The following is a 17,566-nucleotide window of genomic DNA, read 5'->3' as shown; positions in this document are numbered from 1 at the left end:
AAAATCAGATGTGAACCCACACGATGTTCTCTGTACTTTTCCTACATAAACACTCCTGTTTAGTAGAAATATTAATGTGCTTGGTTACAGGTGGAGTCCCTAATCCCACTGTGACAAGTATGGTCTGTGCAGTGTACAGACTTTCCAAAATCTGTAAATTGCCACATTCCAAAATACATCTGGCCCTAAAGCATTTCATATGATGGATTGTGGACATAAATCTCCAGATGACTTTTACTCACTATGTTGAGGAATATAACAATAATAAACAACACATACTGAGCACTTGCTTTATGTCAGGCACTAAGAGCTTTAAATATACCAATTCATGTAATCCTTTCAGCCATTCTATAAGGGTGGCACTATACCTATCCTTGTTTGTAGGTGAGCAAACTGAAGTACAGATGGGGTATCTTCCCCATCCCAGCCAATTACAAAGGAGACCAAGAGCCGATTTGTTTGAGCGGGAAGAGCAACTCTTGGAGGACAAAACTCTTGGAGGACAGATGAGCAGAATTCCAATGGATAGAAAAGGGAGCAAGGGCATTCCAGGAAAAGAAAGAGCAGGGGCATAAGTTCAGGAGCAAAACGACATAAAACCTTTCCAGAGAAAAGATGCAGTTGTGCTGTGGGAATGAAGGATTATAAAGAGTAGTGAAAGATCTGACTGGCCCCTCTGGTGAGGTGGTGAATGCCAGGCTAAGGAGCTGAAGTGGATTTGATAATGGGATGGGACATAGGAGAGAAGTCTGAACCAGCGAGTGACCCATCTGTGATGGACTCTGGAGGGTGAGGCTGGCCCGCTTTGGCAGCAGACTGGAGTTAGGGCAGAGACCCTGGAGCCTTGGCAGCAGCCTATGGGAAAGGCAGAGGCCTTACTGAAGAGAGGAGCAGTGGCAACAAAAGGGGATTCACTTTGAAATACTAGGAAAGTAGAATCAAATGGGCTTAGAAACCATGGATTTGTTGGTGGTAAAGAAAGTCATAGAGAATGCCTGAGTTTTCCATCTGAGGGAATGGGATGGTGACAGCATCTTGACAGGAAAGAGCACGGACTTGGTTTTGAACATGTTGCATCTGGTATGCTATAGGACATCAGATGAGACACGTCATGCTGAGGTTTTGGTGGTAGGCTACAGCAGAAAGAAAAAGAGGAATAAGAGTAAAGGCCTGGGAATGGATTTTATAGGAGAGAATATTGGAAGGGGAGAAGGCAGTCTTGAGTGTAAACCTTATTTATTTATTTTTTTGAAAACATTTTAATGTTTATTTTTGAGACAGAGCATTAGCGGGGGAGAGGCAGAGAGCGAGGGAGACACAGAATCCAAGAAGCAGGCTCCAGGCTCTGAGCTGTCAGCACAGAGCCCGACATGGGGCTCCAACCCATGAACCGTGTGATCATGACCTGAGCTGAAGTTGGACGCTTAACTGACTGAGCCACCCAGGTGCCCCAAGTGCAAACCTTAGGAGGCACCTTTAGAGTGTGGGAAGCAGAAGGGTGATCAGGGAGGTAGAAGGAGTAACAGGACCAGGCAGCATCAGAGAAACCGAGGAAGGAGAGCATTTCAAGGAAGTGTAGTAAACTCATTCATATTGCAGGGGTTTGAGGAGATGAAGCATCAGATTAGGATGTCATTGGCAGTCTTCCAAAAACAAGCTTCAATAGGTTGGTGGAGGTGCAAGTCAGATTTACAAGAGAACAAGTAAGAAGAAGAAGATGCTGCTTGGAAGCTCTTGCTTCCAAGAGATGGAAGAAGCAGATGCTGCTTGGGAAACTTGGTGGTGTAGGGTAGGATGAAGGGAAGGCAATTTGCTCACATGGTTATCAGGCTCAGGGAATTGATATTTCAGGATATGGTAAATAACACCATCTGGAAAAACCATTAGATTGAGAATAGATGAAACTATAGCAAAATAGGATAAGTCACAGATCACGTTTCCAGAGTAGAGCAGGGTAGGGATAGTGGAATCAGGTAACATGAAATCAAGGAGCAAGTAGATAGGATCAACTTGGCAATGATAGGGGAAAAGAGAAAGAATGAGCACAATACATGGAAGATCAAAAATAGGGAAGATAAAGTTAGCAAGAAATTCATAAAATGGGAGAGGATTCCATCTGCTGAGCACTGGAGAGAGTTTGAAATTGGGGAGATAATTTAAAATACAGGTATATATTAGCCATGAGGGAAGTGTTATTGGAACCCAATAAGCAATGAGAAAAAGTAAGGGGTCTTGGGGCCGGCTAAGGCATAGTGGATCTGATTAGTACAGGATTATGCCCTGTTCAGCACACCTACAGGGAGAGAACCTAAGTGAAATAACAGGGCTCCCAGGTGTGGGGATTGGGAAGGCAAAGAATAACAGAAGCAGGTAAGGATCTGAGGCAGTGAGGGCTTAGGGGAAACAGGAGACCGGAGGGATCCCATGATCAGAGAGAGCACTTTTATTTTTTTATTTTTATTTTTATTTTTTAACGTTTATTTATTTTTGAGACAAAGAGAGAGCATGAACGGGGGAGGGTCAGAGAGAGGGAGACACAGAATCTGAAACAGGCTCCAGGCTCCGAGCTGTCAGCACAGAGCCCGACGCGGGGCTCGAACTCACGGACCGCAAGATCACGACCTGAGCCGAAGTCGGACGCTTAACCGACTGAGCCACCCAGGTGCCCCGAGAGAGCACTTTTAGAATCTGAAATTTTGGAAGTAGAACAGTTTTGAGTAACATTGAAGTTTAAGACATGATGAATAATGAAGATTAGGTGGATGGAACCACTGGAATTGATCAGGTACCTAATTAGGAGGCACTGATGTTGGTGGTTCATCAAGAAGGTTAAAGACCTTGAGGATAATGATAGTGGACAGGAGTGCAAAGACTGACCCTGGTCCAGATGCTATAAAATCCTCAAAGTTGAGAGAATGTTGTAAAAGCCACAAAGGATTACACGGGGAAAGAGAATTAACAGTATAAGCAAACCTCATGATTTGTATAAGGATGGAAGGCCTTGAAGAGTGGTAAGCAGGCATGCTTATAAGACATGCCAACTCCTTTTTCTTACTCTACAAATGGAAGAAAGGGCAACCATATCTAATGGTTGTTGAGGACATGCTATCACCAGGGGAAATGTATGTAGTGGAAGGAATGTAAGAGTTAAGGGATATGGATATAGGGAAGTGTGTTTATGAAAATGAAGATCAAATCAGTGGAAGGGGCTGGTAGAATAAAAGACAAGAATGGAATAGAGTCAATGGAGGTAGCGAAGGGTTTTCATGTGGGCAACAACCCCGCATGATGGGGATGAAGTGCAGGGATGGAGGGGCAGAGAAGCGCATGGAGTGAGCCTGGGAAAGTAGGCTAGCTAGAGTAGGAGCAGTGCTAACTAGGCAGAACATGGTTAATTATGGAGAAGCCTGGAGAGTTCAACAACCCTATTTATTGCACTAGTTGTGACCATTGTCTATTAATATTTTCCTGTGAGAACTGAAGGAGCTGGAAAAGGTGGCACACTAAGTTGGAGCCAACAGAAACAATGTGTGGTAATGAATGGTCTCAGATGTTGGCTGTGTTTCGAAAAGGCCTTTCAAAGGGGAGTTTGGCTTACCCTGCAAACGCTTCCCACCCACCAACCACCATGAACTTATTCGTAGAAGGCAAGTGTGATATTTTTATTAGATAACCCTTGGAGAGGAAACTAAAGATTTTATGTTTTTCTAGGACTCTGGGTTTATATCCTGAGGTTGCCAGATTTGGGTATTTCTCTGCTGCTCTCTTGGCTCCCCACTTGATCGGTGAATTTCTAAGTCTTGTGCTACTTGGTATGGTCCAAAACCCAAATGTGGTCAATAGCATGGTGGCTCTGCTCTCTGTTGCTGGGATATTTGTAGGATCTGGATTAATAAGGTAAGATACAACAATTCAAAGGATTTTCATGGATGATTTGTTGTTAATGGTCACTTGATAATGACGTTATAAGGCATTCCAGAGGAGAGCTATGTGATACTGGCTAAAGGTATCACCTTGTGGTCTGGAGTGTTTATAGTGCTTGTTTACCATTGTTATTTAGACCTTGAACTGTTTACTATTTGTTCAGTAAAGTGTCTTCACACTGAGGATCAGGAAATGACAGTTGAGGCATGTTATCCATATTTGATTCACATGTAATAACAAGAGGAGGAAAACCAATCCATCCTCCAGAAAAACTCCCTGCCTGTATTGCAAGCTAAATAGCATGCATTTAATCCATTTTTGCCCTGGCACTGTGGTGTCTCTATTCTGGTTCTCAGTTCCCAGTTTCTTTTAAGAAGTAAGAACAGTCAGATAAGAGCTTGTGTGATAAAGGACCGATCAAGAAAATACTAGGAATAGATGACACACGCTGAATGTTAACAGAAATTATCTCTGGTAATATTTTTTCTTCATATTTTCCTTTATTTTGTAAATTTCTATAATAAACATCATTTTATAAGCAAGAAGTATATATACACACATACATACATTTTAAAAAAGCAGTAGCAGAAAGGGTGAAAATTTTTTGAAGGGTGCCAGTAGTCCCAGGCAGGTGATGTGAGCAGGACCTGTAAGTACACTACGGGTCCCTGAGGACATGTGACGGTGGTTGCTTCTTTGACTTAAACTCACCTCATACTTAACTTTGCTCCAGTCAAACCACTGTGAAGACTCACAGGCCACACGCGGCTCCCTGGAGAGCAAGGCTGCCCGGAATTAGAGATTTCCTCTAAGCGCTTAGCTGCCACATGGGCAAGTCACTTCTATCTACATTAGTTTCCTCACTTAATAAATGAAACTAATGATCTTGGTCCCACCTTCCTCAGGGGAGTATGAGGAGCAAATGAGATAATCAACAGGAAGACACTTCATAAGCTGTAGTGAGTTCTAGCAAGTGAAGTGTTACAAAGTGAAGTGAGCTGGTTTTGATCAAAGAGGATTATTTTTACACCACCATTATTACACTGTATTTGTGTTGCTTAAGTGGATTGTTAGCATCTATAAAAAATGCTCAAGTCAAATCACCCCAAGGGTATGCAATCAAGCCAGCAAGGTATAGACCCACCTTGGGCAGGATCTCCACTTGAATATTGGAATCATTACATATTCCAGTCCGTCTGGCACTATTTTGTGTATTTGGTTTGTTGGAAAAGGGAATTCATTGTTTGAAAGAGAGGCAGTGGCCAACATTACCAAAGACTCTGGGGGTTTTTGCAAAACCTCAGTATCCCAAGGTTTCACCTGGGTTCCACTCCCATCACTGAAATGAAAATCTGCTCTTCAAGGACCACATCAACCTCCTAATCATAAAGTTCACATTTTTCCAAGTCATCACCTTTCCTGACTGACTGCCCGCAACATTTCCATTTTTGGCTGTCTCCTCCTTTAAACACAAACAGAAATAGCTTTGTTCTTTCTGCTTACAAAATAATGCACGTTCTTGGGGGAAAAAATGTACACAATACAGAAGTGCATAAGGAAGACTAAAAGTTACCTGAAGTATTGCAACCTTCAGTTAAATTTTGTTGTGTATCTTGTTAGACTTTTATATAATCTTTAATAGAAATGAGATTATGCTGTTGGTAGAGGAGTTAAGGATGCATTTAACAGTATAATGTTGGACAGTCCCATGTCAGTAAATTTAGATCTATGTTTCCTTCCTCTCTAAAGTACTCCAGGGGCTTCTGTAATGTAGCCTGATTGTCCTCCTGCGTCTTTCATGGATCCATTTGTCTCCGTTTGCCACCTGCACGAAGCCTCTCTGATGGTCCCTTGGCTAGATCAGCTCTCTGGGAGCCTGTCAAGTGCCGCTTAGGTTGCAGCCTTCCTTCCTTTTTTTTTTTTAAATTTAATTTGTTTAATGTTTATTTATTTTTGAGAGAGACAGCATGAGTGGGGGGGAGAGGCAGAGAGAGAGGGAGACACAGCATCTGAAGCAGGCTTCAGGCTGTGAGCTGTCAGCACAGAGCCTGACGTGGGGCTTGAATTCACAAGCTGTGAGATCATGACCTGAACTGGAGTCAGACACTTAACCGACTGAACTACCCAGACACCTCTGTTTTTTTTTGTTTTTTGTTTTTTTTTTAACTTAAATTCAAGTTAGTTATAATACAGTGTAGTCTTGGTTTCAGGAGTAGAACCCAGTGATTCATCTCTTACATTTGACACCCAGTGTTCATCCCGAAAAGTGCCCTCCTTCATGCCCATTACCCATTTAGGCCATACCCCTACCCACCTCCCCTCCAGCAACCCTCAGCTTGTTCTCTGTTTAAAACTTTGTTATGGTTTGCCTCCCTCTCTGTTTTTATCTTATTTTTCCTTCCCTTCCCCTATGTTTATCTGTTGTGTTTCTTAAATTCCACATATGAGTGAAATCATGGTATTTGATTTTCTCTGACTTATTTCGCTTAGCATAATACATTCTGGTTCCATCCACATTGTTGCAAATGGTAAGATTTCATTCTTTTTCATCACTGAGTAGTATTCCTGTGTGTGTGTGTGTGTAGATGTGGTAAAGATATATATATATAATATATACATATACATAATACATACACACATTTCTTTATCCATTCATCAGTCAATGGACATTTGGTCTCTTTCCATAATTTGGCTATTGTTGATAGCACTGCAATAAACATTGGGATGCATGTGCCCCTTTCTATCAGCATTTTTGTATCCTTTGGATAAATTCCTAGTAGTGCAATTGCTGGGTCATAAAGTAGTTCTATTTTTAATTTTTTGAGGAACCTACATAGTGTTTTCTAGAGTGGCTGCACCAATCTGCATTCCCACCAGCAGTGAACAAGGGTTCTACCAACATCTGTTTTTTCCGGAGTTGTTAATTTTAGCCATTCTGACAGGTGTGAGGTAGTATCTCATTGTGGTTTTGATTTGTAGTTCCCTGACAATGAGCGATGTTGAGCGTCTTTTCATGTGTCTGTTAGCCATCTGGATGTCTTCTTTTGAAAAATGTGTATTTGTGTCCTTTGCCCATTTCTTCACTGGATTATTTGTTTTTTGGGTGTTGAGTTTGGGAAGTTCTGTATAGATTTTGGATACTAACCCTTTATCTGATATGTTATTTACAAATATCTTCTACCATCCCTTCAGTTGCTTTTTAGTTTTGTTCATTGTTTCCTTAGCTGTGCAGAAGGTTTTTTATCTTGAAGTGGTCCCAGTAGTTCATTTTTGCTTTTATTTCCCTTGCCTCTGGAGACATGTCAAGTAAGAAATTGCTGCGTCCAAGGTCAAAGAGGTTGCTGCCTGTTTTCTCCTGTAGGATTTTGATGACTTTCCTGTCTCACAGTTAGGTCTTTCATCCATTTTGGATTTATTTTTGTGTATGGTGTAAGAAAATGGTCCAGTTTGATTCTTTGGTATGTCGCTGTTTAGTTTTCCCAGCACTATTTGCTGAAGAGGCTTTTTTTCCATTGGATACTCTTTCCTGCTTTGTTGAAGATGAGTTGGCCATATATTTATGGGTCCATTTCTGGGTTCTGTATTCTATCCCATTGATCTATGTGTCTGTTTTTGTGCCAGTACCATACTGTCTTGATGATTACAGCTTTGTAATACAGCTTAAAGTCTAGAAATGTGATGCCTCCCACTTTAGTTTTGTTTTTCAACATTAATTTGGCTATTTGGGATATTTTCTGGTTCCATACAAATTTTAGGATTTTTTGCTCTAGCTCTGTAAAGAATGCTGTTGTTATTTTGATAGGGATTGCACTGAATGTGTAGATTACTTTGTGTAGTATTGACATTTTGACAATAGTTGTTCTTCCAATCCATGAGCATGGAATGTTTTTCCATTTATTTGTGTCGTCTTCAGTTTCTTTCGTACACTTTCTATAGTTTTCAGCATACAGATCCTTTACTTTTGGTTAGGTTTATTCCTAGGTATTTTATAGTATTTGGTGCAACTGTAAATGGGATTGATTCCTTGATATTTCCTTCTGCTGATTGATTACTGGCATATAGAAATGCAGCTGATTACACTGATTTTGTACCTGCGACTTTGCTGAATTCTTGTATCAGTTCTAGCAGTTTTTTGGTGGAGTCTTTTGGGTGTCCCATGTAGCGTATCATGTCATCTGAAAAGAGTGAAAGTTTGACTTCTTCCTTGATGATTTGTATGCCTTTTATTTCTTTTTGTTGTCTGATTGCTGAGGCTAGGACTTCCAGTACTATGTTGAACAACAGTGGTCAGAGTGGACATCCTGTCGTGTTCCTGATCTCAGGGGGAAAGCTCTCAGTTTTTCCCCATTGAGGATGATATTAGCTGTGGGCCTTTCATATAAGGCTTTTATGATGTTAAGGTATGTTCCTTCTATTCCTACTTTCTTGAGGATTTTTATCAAGAAAGATGCTGGATTTTGTTAAATGCTTTTTCTGCATCTACTGAAAGGATCATATGATTCTTATCCTTTCTTTTATTAATGTGGTGTCTTATGTTGATTGATTTGCAAATACTGAACCAGCCCTGTAACCCAGGAATAAATCCCACTTGATCATGGTGAATAATTCTTTTAATGTACTGTTGAATTCAATTTTCTAGTATCTTGTTGAAAATTTTTGCATCCAGATTCATCAGGGATATTGGCCTGTAATTCTCCGTTTTAATGGGGTCTTTGATTTTAGAATCAAGGTAATGCTGGCTTCATAGAAGGGGTTTGGAAGTGTTCCTTCCATTTCTATTTTTTGGAACAGTTTGAGGAGAACAGGTATTAACTCTTCTTTAAATGTCTGGTAGAATTCCCTTGGGAAGCCATCTGGCCTATGACTTTGTTGGGAGACTTTTGATAACTGATTCAGTTTCTTTGCATCCTTCCTTTAAAAGGATGGCATCCTCTTGAGGGCAGCAGCAGTGCCTCATTCATCATTATAGTTCTCAGTGGCCAGCCCAAGGCCTTGAACCAAACAGGTTGGCAAAAAATATTTGCTGAATTGAGTGAATGAATGAATGACTACTCTCTCCTTGGACTGTGTACATACTGGATCAGTCACCAACTTCTGTTGGGTTTCTTCTTTGCTGTCAAATCACAAATGCATGTGGAGCCTTTACTTCTATTTCACCCTGTGTAGTGCACTGCAAGATGAAGGCACACGGTTCCTACCTCAAGGAGGTAACCCTCTGGCTAGCTGAGCAATCAGCCTGTCATGCCATCATCCTGTTGCAGGCCTTTGTCATCTCATACTTGAACTACTGCTGTAACCTCCCTTTTCTGCTTTTCCTAATCTGCCCTTATTCTGGTCCCTTCTACTTGCTGGTGCCACATTAATTACCTTAAAACACTATTTTCATGGTCTTTCAGTGTCAGCTCACTGAAAGGCCTGGCTGTCATTCCAAACCCAGCTCCCATGGCTTCGTAGCCTCTGTTCTAGCCCTTCTGGCCCTTGAGTCCCATGTGCAGTCCTTGACATGCCTGTGCTCATGCCACCCTTCCTTCCTGGAGTGTCCTTCTTCTTCCCTCCTTCCTCCCCAGATTCCTGCCTGTCCTTTCCAATTAGCAGCCTCTAAGTTGGCGAATTCAATTTTGTGCCTTAGAATATTGCCAGTAACTCAAAGTCATGGGGCTTGGGAGTCCCTTGAGAATAGGTTAAAAAAAAAAAAAAACATAAATACTAAGTATGAGAATGTCATGGACATGTGGTGCTAGATTTTTATACTTGGCACAAATCGTTTACCACTGTGTATTTTTATAGTCTTAAGGGTATATATTCTGTGTCCCCAATTACACTGTGAGTTCTCTAGGGGAAATTTCTTTTGAATTCCTCAAGCACTTAGAACTAGTGCCTTGCATATAGAATTTATTACATATTTTTTGATTGACAGAAGTTATATAGTGGACAAAGGAGGCCATAAGGTCAGCATGGAGTTTCTCCTGAAATAGACTGAACCGAGGGGACAGAGTTCATTTTCACAATGAGTGTCTGCTTGCTCCCTCCATCCTCTCCTCTTACAGTTAATTTTCACTTCACACACTAGCTCCTTCAAATCTTTGTTTAATCACAAATATCCTCCTTTAAAGTGATGTGTTAGGTGTGTTTTCTCTTTCATGTTTATATCAGTGGTGCTTATCAAAAAAAAAATTAGACACCAATCCATCATCAGGGGATTGTTAAATTAAGGTTTCTACTATAATGGACCACCGAGCTATAATTAAAAATGATGGAGTGCTATGCTTACTGACTTGGAAGGCTGTCTGACATATGTTTGGTTGAAAAAAGCAGGTTAGAAAAGAGCATGAAGAATATGATTCCAATTATGTAAAATTTTATAAACATACGTACACACATTACATATATCATCAAAATATTAACCATGGTTATTTCTGGGCAGTGGTATTTCTTTGTACTTCTCAGTATTGTTTGATGTTTTGTATAGTGAGTGCAATTTTTATAATGAGAGATAAAAACTATATTCATAACGGGAAATGTAAAATGAGGGTTGTCTTTCTTTTCATTTGGTAGGACTATTACCAGAGCCTATTGAATTTCATCTCTATTTCTTTCTCTTCAGAAACACAGAAGAAATGTCCCTTCCTTTTAAAATCCTCAGTTACTTTACATTCCAAAAATACTGCTCTGAGATTCTTATAGTCAATGAGTTTTATGGACAGAATTTCATTTGTGGTAAGTACTCTGTTTTGGAATATAATCTTTTTTACATACTCCTCCGAGGAAGCAATTCCCTGAGGAAATGTATTTTTTAAACAAAAGCTGTATTTTATAATAGATTTAAAACCTGTTTTGAAATAAAAGTCTGTTTCTTTGATTTTTTTAAAATTTTTTTAATGTTTATTTATTTTTGAGACAGAGAGAGAGCATGAGCAGGGAAGGGGCAGAGAGAGAGGGAGACACAGAATGTGAAGCAGGCTCCAGGCTCTGAGCTGTCAGCACAGAGCCCGACACGAGGCTCGAACTCACAAACTGTGAGATCATGACCTGAGCCGAAGTCGGGCGCTTAACCGACTGAGCCACCCAGGCGGCCCAGTTTCTTTGATTTTTAAAATAAAAGTCAAGTTAGTCACCTGTCAAAGGCCAATAGCTTAAGGCCACTCTTTTGTTTGTAGAAAATGATAGCCCTGGGGTGCCTGGATGGGTCAGTCAGAAGAGCATGTGACTCTTGATCTTGGGGTTGTGAATTTGAGTCCCACATTGGGTGTAGATTACTTAATAAAATCTTCAAAAAAAAAAAAAAAGACCTAATGTATGCTGAGGTAAACCCCTGTATACTCTGGATGGAGTCAGTTTCTATACCTACTGAACGGAACAGATTGAAGCAAATTGCAGTGGCTTCCTTCCTAAAATGTATGTAATATATATATAGCTGAGTAAAGCCATTTTTGGCAAAAGTCTGTTTTCCTAATCCCATGAGAGGCAGTGGGAACATAGTAAGGTCCTTCTGGCCATGGAAATCCCAGGCCACTTTGTGAAAACAGCGAAAGAACAGGGCAGAATTTAGTAGCTATTTTAGATATTTTTAGGTGGTAACATCTAACCTTAGGATATTCAGTACTAGGTGATCATAAGAGATCATGATTTTTATCAGTACTATGATAATGAGTTTATACCCCAAATGGAAACAAACCCATTTCCATCTTCAAATGAAGCCAGGACCCAGAGCACCCACTATTGCTTCATCTAATAATGAATTCTGGATTCTCTAAAATGTCCTATATCTTTCATGACAAAAGATACTTAGCAGACAGTTGGTAAATACTTGTTGATTAAATTACCTGGGAAGCATCATATCTGACACTGTCAATCTTCCTGGCAGGCAGCTCAAATGGTTCTGTGACAACTAATCCAATGTGTGCCTTCACTCAAGGAATTCAATTCATTGAGAGAACCTGCCCAGGTGCAACATCCAGATTCACGACAAACTTTCTGATTTTGTATGCCTTTATCCCAGTTCTTGTTATCCTAGGAATAGTTGTTTTTAAAGTAAGGGATCATCTCATTAGCAGATAGTAAAGAACATTGCTGCAAAAATGGACCTTACACCCCAAATGTGCATGACTACTTGGAATGTCTAAACTAAGAAAGTCACATATTTCTTGATAATATAAAGTCTTTTAAACATTAAAACTCCCATCTGTGCCCCTCAGATCCACACAGGTCATGATATTCCAACTTGCAGGGACATGTGATATTTGGAAATTGTGACTGAGCTGGTCCAAATATGTAAATATCAAGAATTCATAAAGTTATGGGAGACTGGTGAGACTATTTTTCTTTGTTCCAGATGCAGAAAAATACATCAGTTAAAAAATTATGCTTACAAACAAAAAAAATTAGGCTTACACTTGATACAAGATTTGGTAAGAAGACGACATGTGAACGATCACTCACTGTAAATAACAGAAAAGAGAATTGTGGGTTTGACTAGAGCAAGCATCATGCAGAATTAGGTAGGAATTCTTTCATTATCATTTAAAAACCTACATGAGGGGGCTGAGTTACTCAACCACATTAAAAGGATGTTAGGCAGATGCTGGATGATGAAGACCCCTGAAACAGAGCACCTGGTGATTTTTTGGGGGTAGTTAAAATGAAAAACTAGGAATGGGCTGAACTGAGAACATCACATACCAGACAGACCTCTGGTAATGTTTTTAAAGATGAGTTTGCTATTTTTCCACTTTTCACTTGTGTATGTTACTAGATAAAGTGTATGCATTGAGTAATGGCATCTTTAAGGCTGGAGAGCAGGTATTAAAGTCCATACCGAAAAGATGTTCAACTGACACAACATTTACACTAAGAAGAACCAGGTTACACATGTGGAATTCAGATTCTTGAATTGTAAAGAATGCTGATAAATACAAATACACTTATTTTACATATTTTTCGGGATGAAATGATGTATATAGATGATTAAAAATGAGTTCTGTACTATCTTTCTGATTGATCAAGTAATTCATGCACAAGTCTGAAAAGACACTGTCTCAGTGTTCCCATGGTAACTCCAAGGGAGACCATCTTAGTACATGAACTTGTTCAATTGCTGTGACCTAACTTGTAAAGAATGATAAATTATAGCATTTGAAATGTCTTACATTATAGTAGAAAAGATCATTTCATTAAGGAGACCATAGTAAAATTCTGTTTCTTAGAATAGTATTTAAGGATCTGGAGACATTGGCAAATTACCAGAATAGTATTGTCAATTTTTGTAAAAGGTCTTTGACACTGATGATTATGGTGTAATAGTTACATAATGCCTTACAGATTATATATGTCACATCAGTTATAGATAATTCTGGAGATGATAATCTACTAAAGTAGTTCAAAGAGAGTCCCACAGGAACCTCTTTTGAAATCTCTGATTTCAACTTACTAAAGATATGGGTGTGCACTGTAAGTGGAAACATTTCTACTATTCATATGCAGATGAATTTCATTCTAGCTCAGAAACATTTGGAAAATTGACATAGCATGTGACTTCAAGCTATTAAATGTTAGTGATACCACCTTAGAAGAACACAATGACTTTCAACATGCGACAGTCTGTGTCTTAAGTCAAAAATGGACAGTGATGTGTAAGACAATCAAATTATATAATAGAAATTTCTATTGTGGAATAGGCTGTTTCTTCCCACCAAGTCAGTGATGTTTCTGAGATTATAATGTTCACTATTAAAGGGAGCTCTTTCTCCACAGTACTCAGTCAGGGTGCCTGTCTGCTCCTAAGACTGAGGTTCTTCAGAAACATGCTAAAAATCCTGTTGTTAAGAGGGCTGGACCCACATGCATTGCAACTAGTTGATGAAGTCTTACTTCACTGCAGTGATCAGGTATTTTGCTATCCACTCAGATACCGCTCATCAATTTTGGTGTTCTTGGGGTTAGTGTGCTTATTTGAAGCTGGGTATGGTATATTAGAGCAAACATATTTTATAATGGAAGGGGAAGAACACAGACTCAGTGACTTTCCTGGTTAATGACAGTAATTCTGCTTACTCCAAATTGAACTTGGCTAGCAGACACACAAATTCATAGGCTCGAGAAACTTCGTAAAGGCTCTTTCACCTTGGAAATGATCTCAGTTATTACCAGTTCATGAAGCTTTGGCCTGCTTACTAATAACATATCTCCTTAAATTTACCTGTTCTTCAAAAAGTTATATTCATAATAACTGTCAGAATCATTGGAGGTGCTGATTAAAAATGCAGATTACTGTACTCCATTCCAGACCCACTGATTCAGGAACTCTGGGTGTGGGGAGTCAGGAATGTGCATTTTATTTATTAAGTTCATTTACTTATTTTGAGAGAGTGAGCGGGGGGATGGGCAGAGAGAGAATCCCAAGCAGGGTTCACACTGTCAGCGCAGAGCCCGATATGGGGCTCAGTCTCACAGGATCATGACCTGAGCCGAGATCAAGAGCCAGACACTTAACAGACTGAGCCACCCAGGAGCTCCAGGAATGTGCATTTTAAATAGGTACTTCAGAGGGTTCTGGGTGGCTCAGTCAGTTGAGACTTCTGATTTGGGATTGGTTCGTGATCCCAGGATTGTGGGATTAAGACCCACGTCAGGCTCCATGTGGAGCTTGCTTGGGGTTCTCTCTTTCTCTGTCTGCTGCCCCCCCCCCTTTGTGGTCTCTCTCTCTCTCTCTCTCTCTCCCCCCTAATAGTTTACTTCAGGTGCTTCTTGTGCCTGTGTTTCAGAATTAAATGATAGCACCTGTGCATGTGACCCTGATTCTGGTTTCCTATCAGACATACCTGAGAACATACTTCAAGAAGGAATGTGTCTAATATAAATGCTTAAACTCACACTCGTAACTGTTACTAAAGGCTCTCGCTTTCACAGTCCTCAAACCATATAAGCAGAAACCTATATAAATGCTGAACTGAGTACATACTAGATAAACACATTAGAGGCAGGCAGAAGATTCTTTTTATTTAAAAAAAAATACTGCCTGTAATTACACAACTTTTCCCCCTTTTTATAGACTTAAAAGTATCCAGGGAGTTGCACTAATACAAGAAATTCCACTTTTCCTTTAACAAATTAGACATCTTAACTTTCTTATTACCATAATAGCTAATTAATAAAATAAACTTACTTGTATTTGGGAAAGAATAAATAAATACACTATAGTTGAATTATGTTCAAGAATCAAGCTCAATTTGTTTCCAAGACTTGGAGGAACTTCTTTTGTATTGTTCCAGTTCCTAAAACAAAAATATGTATTACTTGAAGAGAAAAACTTTAAAAATTAAACTAGGTGCCTTAATGCTGCCTTAGCATCTTTTAGATATGACAGTATATCCTTTGTGGTATTATCATTTTCAAAATTTCTGGACAATTCTGTAAATTCTTACAATTAGGATTTTCTAGAAATGTAGTCTTCAGTGTTTCTGTGTAGCCTAAGCAACACTTTAGAGATCCACTTCTTAAAGACGAAATTACATACTATATATACATATAAATTGTCTTTCAACTATTAAATGCATTTGTCATACTTTAAGTATTTAAAAGTGATCTTATTTTTTGTTTCCTATTTGTCAAAACTGTTGAAGTCAGCAAAATATCTGTATTTAAAATGTATATATCCTTTGACCCAGTGCTTGTACCTTTCAAAATGTGTCTCACAGAATAATAGAGAAGAGTGCAAGAACATAAACAGAAGGATATTCACTGCACTGTGTATACTGGTGCACACATGAAGGCAACTTTCCCAGTAAGGGAAGACCTCAGTGCTCATTCGCACATGGCTTCATGGGCATCCAGCAAAAGTAACAGCAGTGCTATGTATCACACGAAGAAAGCAGATCGGTGGAGAGAGGATAGGATACTTCCACTTTCTATGTTATATACACTTCTATGTCTTTGGAGGGTTTTTTTCCCCACCAACAAGTATATGTTACTTTGACAATTCATAAAATCCAGTATGGGTGGATACCCTGCATGAGATGATTGATATGCAAAGGGATCATCCCTAAGGGGATTGTCTCCTGGCCTCTTACTTGTTGTTCCTTGTCTCAATAACTGTACAAAGATTATTTCAGATGAGCGAAAAGTGGTTTACTCTGCAAGATAAGGCAACCACTGCCCTTTGGCTAACATAATTGAAGTTCACAGTTCCTATGAAAAGAAAATTCCATTCTCATTTTCAGAAAAACTGCAGATTGTCTCTTTCATACCTATACTCAAGTTGTTTCAATTTAAATGTTAAAACTTTTAAAACTGAAGACTTAGTGTTTAGATCACAACTCCAAAGTAGTCTTTACAGCTTGGTTTTGTTTTTTTTTTTAAAGGAAATTAATTCAGTTCATCAGTTATCAAAGAGTTCAAAGATGTTTAACTCCCAAGGAATAAACAGTAATCAGTTATCTTGTTTTTAACTGCAAGCACTGAATTATTTTTACCAATGGTAAGGGTGAGGACATTGTTTAAAATTCTTTGCTAGATATACCTCCCTTCTGCAGACAGCAAACTGAGAGAAGAATTGGGCTGGTCACACAGGTCATGTCAGGGAAAATAAAGAATGACTGGTGTGATACACAACTCACCATATCCACAAGACCTTCAGTACTGCTGTCATAGGAATTCAAAATAATATGATGATGCTTTAAAGGAAGAACAAGTAAGATTTTCCTTACACTGCAATTCTTCACGGCTACTTTAGAAAGCCATTTTAAAAGTGAACACAAAACTAAGAAAGGTTTTCAATTTGTCTCAAGAACCTCTAAAGTTTTAAGGGTGCCTGGGTGGCTCAGTCGGTTGAGCGTCCAACTTTAGCTCAGGTTATGATCTCACAGTTATTGGGTTTGAGTCCCATGTTCAGGGTCTGTGCTGACAGCTTAGAGCCTGGAGCCTGTTTCAGATTCTGTGTGTGTCTCTCTCTCTGACCCTCCCCTGCTCATGCTCTGTCTCTGTCTCAGAAATAAACATTAAAAAAATTTTAAAAATGTGGTATATACACAACATTACTCAGCCAAAGACAGAATGAAATCTTGCCATTTGCAACAACATGGATGGAGCTAGAGAGTGTAATGCTAAGTGAAACAAGTCAGAGAAAGATAAATACCGTATGATTTCACTCATATGTGGAATTTAAGAAATGAACAAAGGAAAAAAACTGGGGCTGTAGTTAAGCGTCAGACTCTTGATTTCAGCATAGGTCATGAGCTCACGGTGAGACTAAACCCTGAATGGGGCATTCTAGTGACAGTGCAGAATCTGCTTTAGATTCTTTCTCTCCCTCTCTGTCCCTCTCCCCACTCACACTTACTCTCTCAGGATAAGCTTAAAAACAAGAAAACAGCAACGTGAAGAAAGAGCTGAGGACAACTGGCTAGATTTTCACCTAACACAGACGAATTCTTTCATAGGCTGTGTTAATAGTGAAGAATGCTAGGTATTGTGGGGTTGCTTTCCAGCTCCACTCCAAATTCCTTCAGTTTTAGGTCAGGGAAGATGGATCTGAATGTGAAGAGTCATGATGCTGAGAAACATCCCAGCCCTTTTATAATACCTGTGCATATAAATGTAATAAAAGAGATCAAACTATGTGACATAAACATAACAACAGCAGTTAAGT

General features: G+C 39.4%; 2 protein-coding genes across 3 annotated transcripts in view; one reads left to right on the top strand and one right to left on the bottom strand.

Moving 5' to 3' along the window:
* ABCG5 (ATP binding cassette subfamily G member 5) overlaps positions 1-11,982 on the top strand; it is a 31,562-nt gene extending 19,580 nt beyond the window's left edge. Inside the window, exons 11-13 of the mRNA XM_047069425.1 lie at positions 3,712-3,897; positions 10,529-10,641; positions 11,789-11,982. Coding sequence (XP_046925381.1) covers positions 3,712-3,897; positions 10,529-10,641; positions 11,789-11,982 — 493 coding nt within the window. The remainder of the gene's footprint in view (positions 1-3,711; positions 3,898-10,528; positions 10,642-11,788) is intronic.
* Positions 11,867-17,566, bottom strand: part of DYNC2LI1 (dynein cytoplasmic 2 light intermediate chain 1) — a 41,550-nt gene continuing 35,850 nt past the window's right edge. The window contains exons 13-14 of one of the 2 annotated variants that reach the window (XM_047069427.1): positions 15,086-15,194; positions 11,867-11,934 (exon numbers count right to left, since the gene is read on the bottom strand). In XM_047069427.1, the coding sequence (XP_046925383.1) occupies positions 15,132-15,194 (63 nt within the window). In that variant the 3' untranslated portion in view covers positions 11,867-11,934; positions 15,086-15,131. Of the gene's footprint in view, positions 11,935-14,899; positions 15,195-17,566 lie in introns of those variants that run through there. The other variant, XM_047069426.1, reaches the window with a different exon arrangement.

The sequence above is a fragment of the Lynx rufus genome, unplaced genomic scaffold (genome assembly GCF_022079265.1).
Source record: "Lynx rufus isolate CCGP_SWC_20201006 ecotype Redwood Valley unplaced genomic scaffold, mLynRuf1.p SCAF_8, whole genome shotgun sequence".
Taxonomy (NCBI): Eukaryota; Metazoa; Chordata; class Mammalia; order Carnivora; family Felidae; genus Lynx; species Lynx rufus.
Note: the sequence above shows the minus strand (reverse complement) of the source record. Positions and strands in the feature narration are given on the sequence as shown.